The 21,224-nt window shown below is 37.8% G+C and overlaps 2 protein-coding genes across 2 annotated transcripts in view; both read right to left on the bottom strand.

The window, feature by feature from the left end:
- LOC135082518 (gustatory receptor for sugar taste 43a-like) overlaps positions 1-1,601 on the bottom strand; it is a 33,518-nt gene extending 31,917 nt beyond the window's left edge. Inside the window, exon 1 of the mRNA XM_063977318.1 lies at positions 1,449-1,601. Coding sequence (XP_063833388.1) covers positions 1,449-1,452 — 4 coding nt within the window. The 5' untranslated portion in view covers positions 1,453-1,601. The remainder of the gene's footprint in view (positions 1-1,448) is intronic.
- Positions 1,602-6,580: 4,979 nt separating this feature from the next.
- On the bottom strand, positions 6,581-20,790 carry LOC135082487 (gustatory receptor for sugar taste 43a-like). The gene is made up of 8 exons (XM_063977282.1): positions 20,739-20,790; positions 20,350-20,550; positions 17,537-17,676; positions 15,562-15,667; positions 14,029-14,208; positions 8,209-8,318; positions 7,552-7,710; positions 6,581-6,664 (listed from the first exon to the last, which is right to left on the bottom strand). Exons 1-8 carry the CDS (start codon positions 20,788-20,790, stop codon positions 6,599-6,601), a joined length of 1,014 nt encoding a protein of 337 aa, XP_063833352.1. The 3' UTR covers positions 6,581-6,598.
- Positions 20,791-21,224: the final 434 nt, after the last annotated feature.

Here is a 21,224-nt window from a genome sequence, read left to right as displayed (position 1 = left end):
GCACCATTGGAGCCATTAAACAGAATAATAATAATAATGAAGCTTGTGAAAGACAGGCAACGCATTTTTTTCTAGTGGATATGAATAGGCAATGGTGTAAAGTTACCATGAGCGGCAAGTCCGTTTCGAAATTTTATGGAATGTCGTCATAAAATATGGTATGGCCATGCCGGCCGTGTGCGCTTATCTTGGAGATATATTTGCCAAACTTTCATCACCTTTTTATTCGTTCGTTCGTTTCAGCCGAATGACGTCCACTGCTGGACAAAGGCCACCCCCAAGGATTTCCTCAAAGTTCGGTCCTGCGCTGCCCGCATCCAGGTATTTCCTGCGACCTTCACCGTCAGTACACTTAGTGGGAGGCCTACCCACATAGAAAATCAACCAGACGACAGAAAAACGTTGAGTATTTTCTTCTTCTTCTTAATACTCTACGTTTAATACACTCTGACAAGAGTGCCCGACTAAGGTCGGGCACTCTTGTCAGAGTGGTCGTGGTTGCGCTGACGAGGTACATGGTGGGGTGATGTCATCTCCGAGGGTAGCTCTCCTGGCGATGTGCTTCCATTTCTGACGGTTAGAGGCGTCGCGAGTACACTGGACCATGGTGGACTTAGTGGCCTTCGTGATGGCGTCTATCCAGCGGGTTGGCGATCGACCGCGTGCTCTCCAAAAGTATTTCACGTGCATAAAAATAAATCACCAAGGACAGATTTATAAATATACATTAATGGAACCCACACCACCGAGTGGGCATACCGTATATTAGCTCAATTGTCTTCGAACGTCATAGCAAATGCAAACAGGTGTACGTTAAGTAGTTGATAACATTTGGCAGGGGGGCCATCAGCAATATTGGGGGTCCCCGTATGAAAATAGGCGATGTAAACATATTTAGTGCGATATGGCCATCATACTATCATAGGTTAATATGTTTGCACTATCTTAATATCGCATTAGGTCCCGATAAAGCTAAATTATGGGGTTAGTTTGATGAATGAGCTTTTTCCGAAGCTTTTTCATAGCAGCTTTGAATTGTGCTGAAACAGTGGTAGTGATAGGGTTAATCCGGTTAATTTATAACTTAATGTTGTAACTTTAAAGTTTAAAAGTTAATTTAAAAGTCTAGTTACTTACTGACTCTCACTGCTTATTATGGATATCTAAAATACATTCTGGAAAGTGCCTAAGTAAATAATTTGAGGAACCAGAGGTACTCATAAGTTGTATTTGTAAGTGTGCATCTTGATGAATGAGTTTAATTATAAAGTACCTATTGGTCCACATTATTTTCCAATCTTTACTTATCTTAAAACATATATCATACGTCCTAACAGATATTTTTAATATTGACCCTTTCAATATTTAACGAACGAACGATCCAGTGCTAAAAAGAAACAGTGCAAGAAACTGTCACTATTGTAAATAAACATGCAAAAAATACATACCCATGTGTTCAGTTAAAATTCAATGTCCATTTTTGTAAAACACACACACTAATAACATATTTAACTTAAGTCTGTTAACATTATAGTTAAATTTGAACCATATTTTGAACTGATTTTGAAATGAAAGTACCAGGGCAACAGAAATCACGTAGCGATTCGATGCGCTCTCGGTCACCACTAGCGGTTTGTACGACAGTGTTAGGTTAGCAGTCGGCTAGTACGTGAAATAACATGAAGTTGGTATTATCAATAGATCTATTTGTTCTACTACATTGTATTTGAAATACAAAGAAAACAAACATGTCCCACCTATTTTTCTAATGTTTGTGAAAATCGTTTACATTCATTTTTGATTTACTGAAATCAAAATTAAAAATCCGTTGGACGAGTTTTGTGCTGATTTTGTTACTAAGCAAAGACACCTGAAGCTTAATTGAATTAGGTGAATCTTCTCATAGTAGATATTTGTGTTCTGTAAATAACTAAGTCCAGTTTCAATGGTCCCCCAACAAAATTCCAAGTTATTTATCTGACACTTGAGGCCGAGTGCATTACCGCAGCAAAATTTTTATAAATGTTGTGCTTTAGAGAGTCGAGAGTATAGCAGATAATTAGTCCATCGTGAGCAGAAATTTGTCCACTAATAGCAAAATTCGTTCAAATTATAGTTTTAAAGTTATTAGGAAAAAACAGATTTTGCTGGGGTAATGTTTGAAACATTACCCCAGCAAAATTTTTTTTTGAAAGTCGTTCTATCCCGGAACCAAATACATGGATAGATAGCTTTTGTTGCGTAGTAATTTGTCCACGAATAGCAAAATTTGTTCGTGTTCCGGTTTTCAAGTTATTCAGAATTTTGCTGGGGTAATGTTTTGTGATGTCCCAGATCTCGTAAATGGCTCAACGCAGAAGTTTGAAAAAAATACCAATGATAGACCTTGATATGTCCAAATTAGTTCAAGCATTAGTCATTGATTTGAATGATAAACACCAGTGTAATTAAATGATTTCGAAAATCAGATAAAACGGATTTGTGAGTAAACCAGTACTCTTACAATCGAATAAAAAAGTGTAGCATGTACCCTTGGTACACCTTTATAACCACAGTAAATATAAATGATGTGGCTTTGCGCAAAAGAGAGATTTCAAGAAATTTAATTTATTTTAACAGTCTTACTTTCGTGGCCGAATACGCAATTCCCTTATAACAAGGGAACATGGCATACAATGGACAAATTAAAATGTTCCTTAAATAAGCTATCCTGTTAATTTCAGCTTTATATTACGGCTTATAAGAAAGTTATCGGACTGCAAAAAAATATCAGGAATTCTTCTATAAGCCGACCAAATTATAAAGGTCACAAAAAAGCGACCGTTCCATACATAAGGCTTGCCATCTTAAATCAACGGTATGATATCGAGCTTTCGTCAGTACAGTTGCGAACAAAGGTGTTGTGTTGAGTTGAGAGGTCAGATTATTGAAATAATAAAACGAACATTTTATTTTTTAAATACATTTTAAAAATAATTTACATTACAGATAACAATGAGAGGATGACATTGCAAGGTGGTGCCAGTCCAGTCTTAAATCCGTTGATATATGCTGTATCTGCCATCTTTTTGACTAAAAGATTCTTCTATCTCGCAGCTTAGACTTTTACTACAGACCTTAGACAGTATTTTTGGAAAATTCTTACGCATGGCGGAGTAAGGGACGCTCTAGAGACTCATGTCTACAAGGAGTCACATGAACTCCAGTTTTAAATCCGCTGACATCTGCTGCATCTGCCATCTTTTTGGCTAGAAGATTCTTCTATCTTGCAGCTTAGACCTTTAGCTACAGACCTTAGACAGTATTTTTGAAACATTCTTACGCATGGTGGAGGAAGGGACGCTCTAGACACTCAAGTCTACAAGGAGTAACATGAACTCCAGTTTTAAATCCGTTGACATCTGCTGCATCTGCCATCTTTTTGGTTAGAAGATTCTTCCATCTTGCAGCGTAGACCTTTAGCTACAGACCTTAGACAGTATTTTTGTGAAAATTCTTACGCATGGTGGAGGAAGGGACGCTCTAGACACTCAAGTCTACAAGGAGTCACATGAACTCCAGTTTTAAATCCGTTGACATCTGCTGCATCTGCCATCTTTTTGGCTAGAAGATTCTTCCATCTTGCAGCGTAGACCTTTACCTACAGACCTTAGACAGTATTTTTGTGAAAATTTTTACGCATGGTGGAGGAAGGGACGCTCTAGACACTCAAGTCTACAAGGAGTCACATGAACTCCAGTTTTAAATCCGTTGACATCTGCTGCATCTGCCATCTTTTTGGCTAGAAGATTCTTCCATCTTGCAGCGTAGACTTTTAGCTACAGACCTTAGACAGTATTTTTGTAAAAATTCTTACGCATGGTGGAGGAAGGGACGCTCTAGACACTCAAGTCTACAATGAGTCACATGAACTCCAGTTTTAAATCCGTTGACATCTGCTGCATCTGCCATCTTTTTGGTTAGAAGATTCTTCCATCTTGCAGCGTAGACCTTTAGCTACAGACTTTAGACATTATTTTTGAAAAAAAAAACGCATTTTGGAAGGACGATGGAGACTGATTAGAAATTTAATACCTATTTAAAAATCATTTGCACGAATTACAATATTCCACATAACTGTACAAAACATTGACAGCTAAGCTACTAATTTGCGAAGTATACCTGTATGTATGGAGTGATCGCTTTTTTGTGACCTTTATAATTTGGTCGGCTTATAGAAGAATTCCTGATATTTTTTTGCAGTCCGATAACTTTCTTATAAGCCGTAATATAAAGCTGAAATTAACAGGATAGCTTATTTAAGGAACATTTTAATTTGTCCATTGTATGCCATGTTCCCTTGTTATAAGGGAATTGCGTATTCGGCCACGAAAGTAAGACTGTTAAAATAAATTAAATTTCTTGAAATCTCTCTTTTGCGCAAAGCCACATCATTTATATTTACTGTGGTTATAAAGGTGTACCAAGGGTACATGCTACACTTTTTTATTCGATTGTAAGAGTACTGGTTTACTCACAAATCCGTTTTATCTGATTTTCGAAATCATTTAATTACACTGGTGTTTATCATTCAAATCAATGACTAATGCTTGAACTAATTTGGACATATCAAGGTCTATCATTGGTATTTTTTTCAAACTTCTGCGTTGAGCCATTTACGAGATCTGGGACATCACAAAACATTACCCCAGCAAAATTCTGAATAACTTGAAAACCGGAACACGAACAAATTTTGCTATTCGTGGACAAATTACTACGCAACAAAAGCTATCTATCCATGTATTTGGTTCCGGGATAGAACGACTTTCAAAAAAAAATTTTGCTGGGGTAATGTTTCAAACATTACCCCAGCAAAATCTGTTTTTTCCTAATAACTTTAAAACTATAATTTGAACGAATTTTGCTATTAGTGGACAAATTTCTGCTCACGATGGACTAATTATCTGCTATACTCTCGACTCTCTAAAGCACAACATTTATAAAAATTTTGCTGCGGTAATGCACTCCTTGAGGCCGCCCACGACTTCGTACGCGTGGTCCCCGTTTTACCCCCTTAGGAGTTGAATTTTGCAAAATTCCGTCTTAGTGACCACCTACGTTCTAAAAGCAACCCCCATGCAAAATTTGAGACTAGCACTTGTAGTTTTTGAGATTTCATGATGAGTAAGTGAGTCAGTGACCTTTCAATTTCATAGATAACGCTATCTAACTTAAAAGTAACCAGTGAGACATAGGCTGAGTTGCACCATCTTATTTTAACTTTGACAAACATCAAAAATCTGTCAAACTCCATACAAAAAACACCGGTTATCGTTATAGTTACGGTCAAAGTTAGGTGGTGCAACTCAGTCTTTATTTGTCAGACATAATATCATAATAGGCTATCAAGCACTCTATAGACAAGTCAACAGACCCGAATAATAAATATTATAGATAGGAATCATAAAAATTAAACACATTTCAAATCCACTACAATCATTTTTATTACATAGGTACTTATAAATTAGGTACTTATAAACCACATAAACACTCGTATTCACAAACGATGCTTGCTTAAGTAAAGCAGCAAATCGAACGCATAGCGTTGAATAGCTCTGTGATTGGTTCGTGTGTGACCCTGTGCGTCCACGCGCACTGTGAGATCTCATAATAATGTTTGTGACTACAGGCGAAAAAGGCATAATATGCGTTTGGGAATAATTTAAACTTTGCTCTACAAAAGTATACTCGTACATGCGTTGGACAAAAAATAAACTTCAGAATTCACAAGCAAAAAACTTATGAGTTGGTTCTTTAACTACGTTACTCGTATCTTATCTACTAATTCATAAATATTCATACTTCTATTTCCCGTATGACTGTATGACTAGTATTTAAATTCCAACAATGTAACTGTAGGATCACTCCCAGAAAAGCCACGATATGTCGGCCATATTTATTTTAGCTGTCATTTTGCCTAGACTCCACGGATGCCCGATTCCAAACAGCTTTTATTTCGGGCGAAGTGAACTATCAAACATCAATATTATCTCTGTAGATACGATCATAATAACCAATGACAATTTCAAGAGGAATCTTGATACTGAAGATAAACCTAACAAAGAACTAGACAGTAAAGGAAAATACGACGAAGAATTACTGGAAATTGTGGAAGTTATCTTTGCAGCTTCTGAAGACGATCAAGGCTTAGAAAACTTAGAAGATGAAGTAAACCTAAACCCTGAAGCAAAAACAAATGAAGATATTTCTGATGTATTCTTGAAAAAGTTACATAACATTGATGGTATAGTTAATGAAAATGAGGAAAAGAGGAAAAAGAAACAAGCACAGACAATGTTTTGAGAGGTTCTTTGAATAATCAAATGACAAAGAGTAAATAAACCCCATCAATGAGAGGGAAAAGGAGAAAGGAGAAGTTGGCTCAGTTTCGTAAAGTACTACTTAGAGCATTAATGCCCTCAGATAATGTACCTAGTTCTATTATCTAGTATTTTCCTGAAATAACTTTCCACAATTTTCTGTCTCTATCTACGCCTAGCAGTAATTGCGAACCTTAACGATTTTCAATTTATGAAGTCGTAGATTATATCCTGAGATCCTAGATGATGTCAGATTCATGAAATTGAATTATAATTACGAGGTACGTGGCAACACTGCCGATGATCTGCAACAAAGGAAAATAATTTTTAGAAATACTTATTGATAAAATGTGAACATTTGCTACAAAAGATAAAATGTCATCTAACTTGATTGTGGTGGACAGCCGCTCAGGTGGGCGGAAATAACGAAATTACCTTTAGTTGAAATAAAGGTTTATTTTTCACCAAAAATGCCCAGACGGCTATCAAAAACATAAACTTCTAATTAAAAAACAAAAGTTATCAAAAATAATAAAAAAATTATAAAAATATAGATAAAATAGGTATCAAAAAAAGTTTGGTCCACCTATCAGTTCCCAACATTGATTGTTTTGCTTATTGATTACGTTTATTTTATTACTAGCGGCCGCCCGCGACTTCGTACGCGTGGATCCCGTTTTACCCCCTTAGGGTTGGAGTTTCGTAAAATCCTTTCTTAGCGGATGCCTACGTCATAACATCTATCTGCATGCCGAATTTCAGCCCGATCCGTCCAGTGGTTTGGGCTGTGCGTTGATAGATCACTATGTCAGTCATTCACCTTTGAGTTATACTTATATTAATTTAGATATTACTTTTTAAGCTGTAATCGATTTCAAATCATGCTGCATTCCTATTCTAGAAGCAGTATAGCTCATGAAAGAAGCATCGGACGTGCATGATGAAGCTTATACCCGCCTTTGGTTTCCCACTGCAATTCTAGTGTAGACACGATCTACAATTTGACAATAAAGCAAAAATAAAACCAGTGAAGGATTATTTCTTTATTTAAAACTTTATCGCACATACCACCAGTAACGAAGGACGAACTAAATGGCATATAGCATTCTCTCCTAGTCAACTTTTAGGCCAAGCAGAAAATTTGAGTAGCCGGTGCATATAAGCATGAAAATTAAATGCTGAAGAAGCTTACCGAAGCAACCAAAGATCTGGTAAGCACACAGATGCCCATCGGAGAATACTCGGTGTTGTTCAGGTACAGGAACTTGCCGAAGTTATCCAGCTCGGGCTTGACCAGCTCGTCGGTGCTCTGCAGCATGAGGTAGCTGACCAGACGATTGGTGCGCTTTATCTAGAAGATTTTTATTTATTAACTTTATAGCGCACAACATAAATATTGAAAATTCATTGGCTTTCCACTTTAAGTGAATAACGCCCGTATTCACAAACATTACTATGAGGTCTCACAGTGCGCGTGGACGCACAGGGTCACACACAAACCAGTCACAGAGCTCTATTTTACGCTTTGCGTTCTATTTGCCGCTTCACTTAAGCACGCATCGTTTGTGAATACGTAAGGCCAAAACTCTAGTGGACAGTAGCTACCATAGGGCTCTCCTTTATAGAAATACTTAAATTGTAGAATTAAATGTACCTACACTATAACCCATGTGTGAATCATAAAATATAAAAGTATACATTACGTATATCGATAAAAGATTTAATATAATTTAAGAGATTGCGTTTTTTATAAAATAATAGGCCTACAGACGTTTTATAGAAACTTCTAATCATTCTACAAATTGATATAAATAATAAAGTAAATACATAAGTCATTATTATATTATACCTCTATCTGCGTAATGTGGCAGGGCTCTACCAAACCAACGGTGCAGGAGAAGTGGATGATGCACCACAACGTCTGCATCACCAGCAGGCCGTAGTTGATAGCGCCTCCAGCTTTTGAGAAAACCATAATTATTATTAATGACGTGATTGCTACCATGTACCTCAATTTAGTTAGTGACCATGAAAGTTTAAAACAATGTTTTGAAAAACCAGTTTTAAAATAGATAGAACCTTCAAGAGTTTCACAAATGTTAGGAATAAATAAGATCTTTGAGACTTTATCATCATCGGCTGATAGCACAACTGCACATAGGCCACCAACATGCACGCCCATTGATCAAGATCCTCAGCTATTCCTGTTTCTACAAAAATTAATTAAGTTAGTAAATCGATTCAATAAATCTTAGCTTTAAAATTATCACTTCACGGGATTTATTGCAACAATATCTATTTTAACGGTAAATAATATTTACCCTCCCGACGTTTCGGCTCGGTTGCACGAGTCATCACGAGTCAAGAGGGATAAGCAACCAATGGTGAGCAGGGAACCAGCTTTCCTTCCGTACGTGAAAGGGGTAACGGATAAAATTGGAACAGTACTCAACAAATACTCCATTAAGACTGTATATAGTCCGTTGTCAAAAGTAACGAAGGAAATTCGCTCGCCAAAAGATATTATACCTCTTCAGACGCCGGGTGTCTATAAGATCGATTGCAGCTGTGGTAGTTCTTATATAGGACAAACTAAGCGGTCTATAGCTGAAAGAGTCAAAGAACACATAGCGGCTGTAAAGAACCAACAGACGTGCAAATCTGCGATAGCTGAACATTTGTTAACTTCGGACGTTAATCACTGGATGGAACTTCATGACCCGAAAATCCTCTCAACTGATAGGCATTACCATGTTAGGTTGATACGTGAAGCCATTGAAATTAAAAAGCATAAGAATTTCAATCGAGAAGATGGATTTAACCTATCATCAGCGTGGAATCCGGTGATAACGAAGTACAAATCGCGTTCTAGGCCGTCTCAGAGAAACCCGGACACTGTTAGTGTGGTTTGTCGGACTGACTGTACCACTGACGAAAATATTGTGCAAATGCGGGTGGGTGAAGAAAACTCATCGCGCCGGAGCAGACGACGCCGCATCTCTTCAGTCTGCCCGCGACCATGACTCGTGCAACCGAGCCGAAACGTCGGGAGGGTAAATATTATTTACCGTTAAAATAGATATTGTTGCAATAAATCCCGTGAAGTGATAATTTTATAGTAAAAAATGCAACATAATAGTTTAAAATCTTAGCTTTTTAGTTTTCTCGGTTCATCATATTAGACTGAATCATCGTCTGATGAACTGAATGATGATTCATTCGATCTACTTGTCTAGCTGTCTTGGTGGCGCTGGTGTCCCCGATGATGGCTTACGTAGCCGATCTTCACGGCAAACCCCCTCAAACATTGAGGGCATCTGAGAACTACCCTAATTTATAAAATAAAAACTAGTCTAGTACCTACTTAGTACGGGACTATTCCCACCTCTCGTTCCCACCACTGCAACTCCTGTGTAGCCAGGATCTACAGCTTGACCGCCACAAAAACCCAACCAATGAAGGTCAAGTTTGTCCCGGGGGAAAGTTAAACTGTCATTGGACCCGCAACGAAATTAATCAGAAGAACATAGGAGTTCGAAATTAAGGTTCGACTTCCCTCCATTGCAAAGCGGATGACAGGTGACAAACAAAGGTTTAAAAACCTTTAAGAAAAAGATTATGCACCACGGACAATAAATTAAATTAAGGGGGCCTATCTTATGAGCAATTAGCAACTACCTGCCAATAATATTTTTCACAAAATCGCTTAAAAGCACGGAAATTTTTCCTTGTCGCGACAAGATCGGTGTAATAAATTGCGGAAACAGATGTATGTTGTATTGAATTAAGCATTATATCACGTTCATGTTTCCAAAGATCACACTCCCACAAGATATGATGGGCAGACTGCTCATGACAGACATCATCAGTGGAACACTCGCTAAAAGGAGACGGAACTAGTTTGAATTCGTGAAGTTTATGTTTAAAGTTGCCATGTCCCGTGAGGAACTGCGACGAGCAATGGTCGATTTCTAACCATCGCCTAGTTAGACGTTCGCGTACATTCGGGAAGAATTTATATAAGTGACGTCCTTTGACTGACGTATCCCATCTTTTTTGCCATTCATTAAGTAAATCTTCTTCAACGACTTCTCGGGAATCAAATAATCGACTTATTTTAGAACGATCGCGGCTATTTAAGAAATCGGAGGTTATATTTTCCCTTGATGTGAAGTACATAGCCGCACGCTTTTGTACCTCTAAGTCGACCGGCAGTACACCAGCCAGGACTGGCAGAGCCTCCGTGCTCACAGTTCTGTAAGCTTTGCAAAGAAAAATCAATACAAGGCGTTGACTTTGGAGTAGTTTCCGTCGAGCGGCTCCTATAGTAGCTCTGTCAGCCCAAACTGGTGCACCATAGCAAATGGAGCTTAAATAAGTGGCCGAATATATTACTCGGAGGATTTTAAACGTTAGACCCCACGTCGAGGTTGAAATGTGACTTAAGGCATAAAAGTTCTTTTTAGCTTTTTCACCGATCTGTTCAATGTGCTCGACAAAACTAAAGTTTTTCTCTAAAATTAGTCCGAGATAGCAAACAGATTCCCGTTTTTTAACAGTTATTTCATTGAATTTAATGCGAGGCAAAACTTTAAGATTACCTTTTAATAGAAGCTGATAAGTTTTGTGAGGGGCAAACTGCAAACGATTCCTGTCTCCCCATTGAGATATTAAATTCAAGCATGTATCCGCTAGATTTTCAAGCTTTGATCTAGTGTCAGCCTCTATTAAAAGGAGACCGTCATCAGCGTACCCGGTTAACGAACAGCCTTCGGGTAGTGGTAATGCTAGAAAATCATCGAAACCCAAATTCCAAAGGTAGGGCCCTAGGACCGATCCTTGGGGACAGCCGCGCGTGAGCACCTTTGATTCAGCATGATGGCCGAGTTTTAATTTAGTTGTACCGTTACAAAAGTACGAGTGCAGTAGTGAATATATATTACTATAGCATCCACGAACTTTCAGTTTTAAGAGCAGGATCGGCCACCAAGCATTGTCGAAGGCACCTGAAATATCGAGGAATATTCCTACAACGTACTTTGCCACCGAGGACGTCACTTTTTGTCTAACAGATATTACTGCATCTGCAGTAGACTTCCCGGCTATCTGCAGTATACCTACTTAGTAGTCTGCACTGTCTATATCCAAGTAGTGTATGGAAATCCGGTATGAGGTAGTTCCAATTCTCCATTTTTCTCTGATAAAAGACAATGCCGGAAATAGGCTAGTTTCCTAAAAAAATTTTTTTAGTCCGTAATGTTTAATTTCAAAAAATATTGGACACATATATTTTTATTTGTCAATCTAACAAATAATTACATAGTTATGGTGCGTTGAAGTTCCGCACGACGTCACAACGTGCGGCACTTTTATGCACGCATTAACGTCACGGGCCTCTTCTTATGAACTTTGGCGCGCTTTATCTCTTTAAATTTTCATTAGTTTGAAAAAGTGAAAAATACGTGTAGAGTATTTTTTCATAAGTTAACTGACGGACTAATTAAAACTCTTTCTTTTTGACCCAGGAAACATCCCTATTGGCGCCTTTTTTTTTTCGCGCGGCCATCGACCAAACCATGTTTTTTGGATACAAAATAGTGTAATAAACCAAACTTTCTATGACATGTAATGTCGCAGTAAGATAGCTATAGCCGTAATATAGTTATATCCCTAGGGATATAATTATATACCGTAACATAGTTATACGAAAGCGATTCATTACTATCTCACTAGGAATATAGTTATAAAACGGTCCAAGTTTAGTGATATACTTATATTACTAGATTAAGTTCAGTGTTATAAATATGTATATTACTTGATAAAGCTTAGTGAAATAGAAATCTACCATATACAGTGTGTTTGGGATAGGGCTAGCAATAATTTAAGGTGATGTTGTGATGTCAATTTAATCGACAATATTTTTTTTAATTTAAGTTATTTGTATGCGGTTTACGAGGTATTAAAAAAAAACTACTTACTAGATCTCGTTCAAAACAATTTTCGTTGGTAGTTTTTATAGTAATGTACATCACATGTGTTTTTTTTAGATTTTTCATTTTCTTATTTTGGAAGTTAGAGGGGGGGGACCAACTTTTTTCCACTTTGGAAGCGCCTGTCACGCAAACTATTCGGTTTAGAAAAAAATATTTTAGAAACCTCGATATCATTTTTGAAGACCTATCCATAGATACCCCACACGTACCTATGTGTTTGATGAAAAATAATTTTTTGACTTTCAGTTCTAAGTATGGGGAGCCCCCAATATTTATTATTATTATTTGATTTTTGCATCAAAATCTTAATGCGGTTCACAGAATACAGCTACCTACTAAGTTTCAACAGTATAGCTCTTATAGTTTCGGAAAAAATGGCTGTGACATACGGACGGACAGACGGACAGACAGACATGACGAATCTATAAGGGTTCCGTTTTTTGCCATTTGGCTACGGAACCCTAAAAATTGCCCCCATATTATGTGCGCCCACCCTCCAAGATCCTCCTCCTCCGTTTCTCTTGGAATGGGGGGGGGGATAATTTTTTATGTGACTCCACATAAAAAATGTTTGTATTTCTTATGTGCCCGTCTTACAAATAAATTAAAAAAATGCATTTGTAAGCCAATAATAGGTATGTGTCGTTGAAAAAAACACAAAAATGAAAAATAATGATCAAAAATCTTTTTTTTTTATGACTTAGTTTTTGTCAAAAAAATCAGTTTTGACGGGCACGTTTTTGGGATCATTTTTGTCGATAAAATTGACATAATAACATCCCCTTAAATTATCGCTAGAATTACATAGCACTGAATGCTTCTTACAAGCACATCTTTTAGTAGAACACTGTATATTCGACTATTATAGGAACATTTTAAATAACCTTGGCCACCAAAGCGCGACAATTTTTGGCATATTTCTCTCAGTGACAAGTTTTCATTTGGTATAGGATCATTCAGAGTAATGTTTGAAAGCTGTATTGCATTTCTGGGTAACCAATCTTTCAGGATACCAACTGATGTTCCAATTTTATGACTTCACTAGCTATTTCACTAAACTTAATCTAGTAATATAAGTATATCACTAAACTTGGGCCGTTTTATAACTATATTCCTAGTGAGATAGTAATGAATCGCTTTCCTATAACTATGTTACGGTATATAATGATATCCCTAGGGATATAACTATATTACGGCTTTATCTATCTTACTGCGACACTAGGGATATAACTATATTACGGCTTTATCTATCTTACTGCGAAATATACATACCTCTAAACTCAGCCTGAACTGAGTTACGAGTATTAGAAGTTTGATGATTTACATACTAGATTTGCTTTTTGCGCGCAAGTTTTGTAAGAAATTGCAACAAAATAGTTTTGTTCAGTTCAGACTGAGTTTAGAGGTATACATGTCGTAGTAAGTTTGGTTTATTACACTATTTTGTAATCAAAAAACAAAGGTCGATGGCCGTGCGAAAAAAAAAAGACGCCGCCTTCCATACAAAATCTGGCATTGCCATTTGAAAGAGCTGTGCTCGTGGAGACCAACCTGATGGTGATGATGGCGATATCTAATTAAAACAAGCAAAACCTCGGACAGACAGACAGATAGACATATCGAAACTATAAGGGTTCCTTGTCAGGACTACGGAACCCTAAAAAATACACACGTACTAATATTATCGATGAAATTATACGGCGTCACCACCAGATGCAGGAGGAAGGACGCCAGCAGCGCCAAGAGTTCTGGAGCGAAGCAGCAGTTCAGCTGTTCCACTGCGTCGCACGCGCTGCCGTACATCAGAGCGAGAAGGCGAATGGTCTCGGGGAGCGTCTTTGGAGCACTCTTGGCATCTGGAAAAAATTCAGGAAGGGTCTCAAGGATAATGAATCGGTCCTTACAAACCGTCAATTTTTGTTCAAGAAGCCTTTGAATTTTTTCTGTCTCTTGATTTTTTTACTGCAACTTCTTTGTAGCTGGAATTTGCAGTTTGACCGACAATAATACTCAAACAGTGAAGGTTGTTCAGGGGACTGCAACGAAATTAATCAAAAGCAAATAGGAGTTCAGCCAAATGACGTCCACTGTTGGACAAAGGCCTCCCTCAATGATTTCCACAATGACCGGTCCTACTCTGTCCGCATCCTGCAGGACGTCATTTGGCTGAAATGAGGGAACAAACGAAAAAGGAGTAGTGCAAAATGTAGAGTAAGCAGGTGCATTCAGTTGAAGTCTCGTACTAAAGCCCGGTCTCTGAGCAAGTAGAATTTTGTCCAATGACCCCAAGCTATTCGTACCCATCCTTATCACTGGCGCGTTATTATGTTGCTGTTGCGCTCGCACACTCACTGCGGGCGCCCGTCGCACAGTCGCGACAGCAATATACAGGGTGGAAACGATAAGTGATCTCACTCGATTATTTCTAAACTATACAAGATATCAAAAAACTGTTTACTTATACTGAAAGTGCTTCACGAGCTCTATCCAACGGTATCAATAACAGGTTACAAAATAAACTGGATCTATCCGAAAATTCAATATTTCCAGCTTCCATACATTTAGTAAAACCACTTAATATTAAAAACTATACAAGATATCCAAAAACTGGTTACTGACCCTGAAAGTGCTTTACGAGCTCTGTCCAACGGTACCAATTATAAGTCACAAAATAAACTGGATCTATTCGAAAATTCAATGTTTCCAATTTCCATACATTTAGTTCTGCCACAGTCATGGCACTCATGTCTTGATAACATTATAGCAAGTAAAGCCTAGAATAAATGATTTCCATGAAAAAAATTAAATAATAATGCATTTTACGAGTTCATTTTAAGTGTTTATTATTTAATAAAAAATAATACACTTTTAATATTGTGTGGCTGGCATACATTTAGTATGGTGGCGAAAACATTGAATTTTCGGATAGATCCAGTTAATTGTGTAACCTTTTATTGATACCGTTAGAAAGAGCTCGTGAAGCACTTTCAGGATCATTAACCCGTTTTTCGACATCTTGTGTAGTTTAGAAATAATCGAGTGAGATCACTTAACGTTTCCACCCTGTATAATTACGCGCGAGCGATAAGGATGTGTAGCTTGGGGTCATTGGACAAAATTCTACGTGCTCGGCGACCAGACTATAGAACTTATTAGTAATCTATGATACTTAGTCTAGTAACTAATTGGTAAGAGTTTCGAGTATTTACCTAGATATACGTTGTCACTAACTGCTCCCAGCGAGTCTATGGCCTGGTTGACCGACTTATTGGGCACAACGAACACCTGGTTGTAAGGCTGATAGTATTTGTGTATCTGGAAAACAACATACCTTAGATTTAGGTTCGTATTCTGAAATGAAACTCGATTTAAACTTTAGCAAGCGGATTCAAACCTGTTACTGGATTAAAGGTGTTTTTTTGACAGTCAGCCTAGCGCTTACCTCATTTAGTGGCTGAGGTCTGGGAACAGAACGGGAGGGGTGACATGACGTGACAGAGCATACAAATCTGAAGGAGATCTGTGGGTCTAGACAAAGTGCAAATTATAATCGCAAACCAGTCGAAAAGTGGTCGAATAGCCCTTATTTTGTATGGAGTTTTGACGGATTTGATTTTCGATTCGATCATAAAGTGCATTATGTCTAAGGGGGCTGAAGTCTCGCTGACGTGTGACGTCACAAAAACACCCTCCCGTGCCGCTCCCATACCTCAGGCACTGACAATATTTGGACGACTTTTTGAGCTTTTTGAGACTAGGCGCAGACCACCGATTTTTAGTTGGCCGATAGTTGTGTCCGATTTTAAATTGTATGAAGAATAGGCCAAATCAAATCGGCGTAGTGTGCGCACTTCCATATATGCCCATACTGATCAACTGCCCGACTAAACTATCGGCCGACGAAAAATCAATGGTCTGCGCCTAGGCTTAGTGTCTAAAGTCTGACGACCGTATTCACAAACGATGCTTGCTTAAGTTAAGCAGCAAATCGAACGCACAGCTTTGAATGGAGCTGATTGGTTTGTATGTCACCTTCACCTTGTGCATCCACGCGCACTATGAAACCTCTTAGTAATGTTTGTGATTACGGGTGTTTGAAAGTCTGAAGTGTTTTAAAAAAGTTTGGTCACAGCAAAAGAACAATTAATCAAGATTTAACACCTTTGCTGCGGCAGTAACTTTCTAATACTTTCCATTCCTTCGGTACAAGGTCAGTAAACCTGGTATTAAAACTTACATTGTGGCGGCACAAGGCTTAAAGACCTTGTAATATTTAAGATATATTAATTTTATTTTTGGCCTCATGTTAATAGATATTGTGTTTTTTTTCTTTGAATATTAATAATAATGCATTTATTGACATACACCTGAAGGCGTTCGTGAATAACTTGTTTAGTATAAAAATTATAGCTATATTCAAAATACAAGGCTTATGCACCCTGTGCCGCACTGAAGTAGGGAAGTCTGGTGTATATTCTAGGGATGTGAAATACAAATATCGATAGTTTAAATTAAGTTTTAATAAAAATTTAAAAAAGTAACAAACAAAGAATTTAGTCTAAATATTTTACACATAAGACATACGTGCATAATACTTAAATAAGCTATATTTAAAGAAAACATATTATTTAATAACATTTAGTTACAACTTCAAATGTTTGTCACGAAAAACATTATTTAAATTAGCAATAAATCGTGTAGCAAATTAAATTATAATCAATTTGCAGTTATGATTTTGTTTGTTTCTCTTGACGCCATGTCGACATGTGCGTTTCTTACGAATGCGAGGCAACACTGGCTGCACGAAGCTAGCGTGGGGTGCGGTACCAGGTGCGCAGGGTACAAGGTGCTTCGACCTGGTTTCGCATTGTGAAGACATTTTATTACTTCCGTGCGGTACCAGGTCTAAAAACCTGGTATTAAGGTAGGTACATCATTGGATTCTATTTTAAGAATACATCATAGATATATATTCATCACTTTCCTACACCGGACCCAATTGAAGTTATGCCTTTCGCACGACAAGGAAGACTATAATTTTCTTAGCCGCACGGTAAGCGAGACGTACACAAGGTCTATAGACCTGGTTTCGCACTCAACGTGTTAAGCAATTGATCTAAATACAACAATCTTCTAGCACGAAAACAACGTGCAAATAAATAAATTAAGCTCTGAAATATTTACCTGAGACACGCCTTCCAAAATATCGTTCAAACACTTCATGGTCCTGCATATTTCTAAAACGCATATTATAAATTGTGTGACAAGAATGAGCAGGATGATGTACGCGTAGTAGTAGCCAGCGTAAAGGTACATGGCATCGACTGGAAACAGTGGGAAAGTATTTATTGTTCGTTCGTTCGGTTCAGCCAAATGAGGTCCACTGCTGGACAAAGGCCTCTCCCAAGGATTTCCAGAACGACCGGTCCTGTCCCGACCGCATCCAGGCACCTCCCGCGACCTTCACCAGATCGTCGGTCCACCTAGTGGGAGGCCTGCCCACACTACGTCTTCCGGCCCGTGGTCGCCATTCGAGAACTTTTCTGCCCCAGCGACCATCAGTTCTGCAAGCTATGTGGCCTTCCCACTGCCACTTATTTATTGTACATAAACTGTACTTAAGTACAAATATTTATAAATGTGAGAGTTACTTCCTGCTACGCAAGTCTAAACCACCGAATCAAATTGAATTGTGGAATAAAGATAATAACAACTCATGTAACGTAACTTTTTGTGGCGAGAATAAATTCGTTCCAAATTATTTTTTCAAAAACGTGATAGGTATTAAATTAATTGTATGTAGTTTCGGTAAGAATTAAATATATTGATCGGGCGGTGTACGTGCAAAATTCTCGCAAAAGAATTCGAAAAGCGTTCAAAAAGTTACTTTTACAATCTAAATATATACATATAAAAGGAGAAACTGACTGACTTAGTGACATATCAACGCACAGCCTAAACGGCTAAACGTAGGCACTTGAAATTTGGAAGGGACGTAGCTTAGATACCGTAGAGGTGCACTAAGAAAGGAATTCCCGAAATTCCCACGGGAACGGGAATTAGCGGTAAAATCCTTTTGTATGAAAAATCTTAACCGCTTAAGTTAGACGCTTGAAATTTGGCATGCAGGTACCTTAGTAAACTTAAAGCTTAGTCACAACAGGATATTACAAAATTCCCACGGGAACGGGAGTTAGCGGGAAAAAACATTTGTATGAAAAAATCTAAACCGCGTAAGATAGATGAAGGGGGTAAAACGGGATCTACGCGTACGAAGTCGCGGGCGGCCGCTAGTATTGTTAGAAGAGCTTAGAAATATTCCTGAATCATACTGTACAAACCTATTTTATGCTTCGCCAAGGATAATCGTGTGACAAAATTAAAGTCCAGCATAAAAATGGATATAGAGAAAACAACGAAGGATAACAGGACTGCACATTTCTTGCGTTCCTCGCTCTTTTTGGGTCGACCGATATTCAAATTGTGGTTTATCTGCAAAAATAATAAAGTCCAAGGCTGAGTTTCACCACCTTATTTTAACCGTAACATTAACATCCGGTGATTTTTTCAAAAATCTTAACATATTAGGTATGTGTATATTATGACATCCACGGAAAGAACGTGCCTATATCCACACATGATGATGATTATCAATGAAAAGTGGCCAATACCTTTTGTATCTGGTTCAAGCACCGTATGAGTGCCCTGGATCTCTTGGGTGCCCTGTACCCTGCCAGACAGGCGATGGTCATCACGATGGTGAAATCGATGACCCACACGAACCGTTGCGTGGTAGAGGTCGCTCGCACTGAATACTCGCGAGGCACCATCAAGTCTCTGACCAAACCGATCAATGCTGACAGATCTGAAAGATATTTAAGTACGGGACTATTCCCATCTCTTGTTCCCACCGCTGTATAGCCAGGATTTACAGCTTGACCGCCAATAAAAACTCAACCAATGAAGGTCAAGTTTGTCCCGGGGGAAAATTAAACTGACGGATTTAATAATAAATAATAATAATAAAAAAAAAAAATAATAATAAAAATCATTTATTTTCAGACAAAAGCAGTCCATAGTTTGGTTAGTAACAATTTGAATGTCGGGATTAATTTCGTTAAAGTTAACGTAACTAAATTAATCAGAAGAACATAGGAGGAGTTCAAATTTAAGGTTCGACTTCCCTCCAGGGCAAAGTGAATGACAGGTGACAAAACAAAGGTTTAAGAATATGCAAGTACCCTTAAGTCTAAGAGGTGTTTTGCATAAAAAGGAGTTGACTATGAAAGGAGTGCCTGTAGCAACTTGTCAGCGCTTCAATGCCCATGCCCAAAGCAACCTACGGCATAGGTCTTAATAGATGGGTGACTACTTTTAACATTACGCCTTGCCTAGAAGATTTCGCTGTTATGAGTGACTTAATATTAAGATTAGTTCAATACTTAGAAGCGGATTTGAACCGACCTTGGCGATAGACTCATTGATGTTACATAACTAATCTCTGTTCTTCAAAATTGGTCCATCTGCTTACGAGCAGTTCATTGACATAAAGCCAGGGGTAATGTCCCATCACCTCTAAAATTAATTATGTATTATGCTCCTCACACTTTGACATGATACGGGACTTATCCCACCACTGCTACTCCTGTATAATCAGGATCTACAGCAGGGATGTTATGTTATGGATATCCGTAACCGTAACCGAAATTTTCGGATATCCAAAATAAAAAAATATCCGTAACCGGAACCGAGACCAGTATAATAATATTCCTGTATCCGTAACCGTATCCATAACTGAAACTACGGGTCCATAGCATCCATCCAATAAAAACCAACCAGTGAAGGTTGAGTACCTTTAGGCGCATTAGGGCTAATTCTCATTATAGCTTCTTCTCGTTTTGATTTCTTCTGATTAGGGCTACTTCTCACTTGGGCTACTTGTCATTAGGACTACTTCATTGTCTCATGCACATGGACATAGTATCAATATCACTTACTCCACATAGTAACGTAAAATAAGCACCACACGATCATGGCTCGTGACACACTGACGCGGGAGCCGTCGCGCTGCCTTTCGAACTTGACAGGGGCAATCCCAACTATTTGTGACATACGGAACGCTAACGCCAGCGAACCCGACATCGAGCATTCTACTTCATTTGGAATGCTTTTTTGTGACACCTTTGGTTTTTTATTTACTGAAATATTGTAAAAAATATATACTATAGATCCATATGCATCATAAATTATTTCATAAAGCTACGTCAGGTAAGTACTTAGACATTGATATTTTTTTACTCTTTTTTTGCGGTCCAGTGTATAGTTTTGTGGAATAGGGAATTTATTTGACAAATTAGTTATAGTTTTATATAAAATAACAACTTACCACTTTTATTATTATTGTTTGATTCAGTAAAAGCTTGATGGTTTGTTTTCATCTTCATATTAAAGATTTTTTTTCATACAGTTGTTACACGTTTGTACGCGACTTATTTTGAAACGGTTTTATTTAACATTAATTTTATTACACTGGACCTCAAATAATAAAGGTCGGTTAGAAAATGAATAAAAAAATAAATAAAATTGCGTAGTTTTTCCAGTTTTATTTGTTTCAAAGCTAGGTCAGGTACTTTTGAAGATATAGAAGATTTTCTAACCGACTCTTTCTTTGCGGTCCAATGTATTATTTTTGCATTAGACAATTATAAAAACCACAACTTTTTAGTGCTTCTGCTCCTGTAGCTAAAACTGTAATAAGAAAGTAAGTAGGTATGTCCGTTTGGTCATGGTTATGCTTGTTCTAACAAAACAAAGTAAACCTAGAGACAATTTATAACCTTTGTCAATATTAAGGCAGTTAATAAACATGAAC

The sequence above is a fragment of the Ostrinia nubilalis genome, chromosome 21 (assembly GCF_963855985.1).
Source record: "Ostrinia nubilalis chromosome 21, ilOstNubi1.1, whole genome shotgun sequence".
Classification (NCBI taxonomy): domain Eukaryota; kingdom Metazoa; phylum Arthropoda; class Insecta; order Lepidoptera; family Crambidae; genus Ostrinia; species Ostrinia nubilalis.
This window is presented reverse-complemented; position numbering and strand designations above follow the sequence as displayed.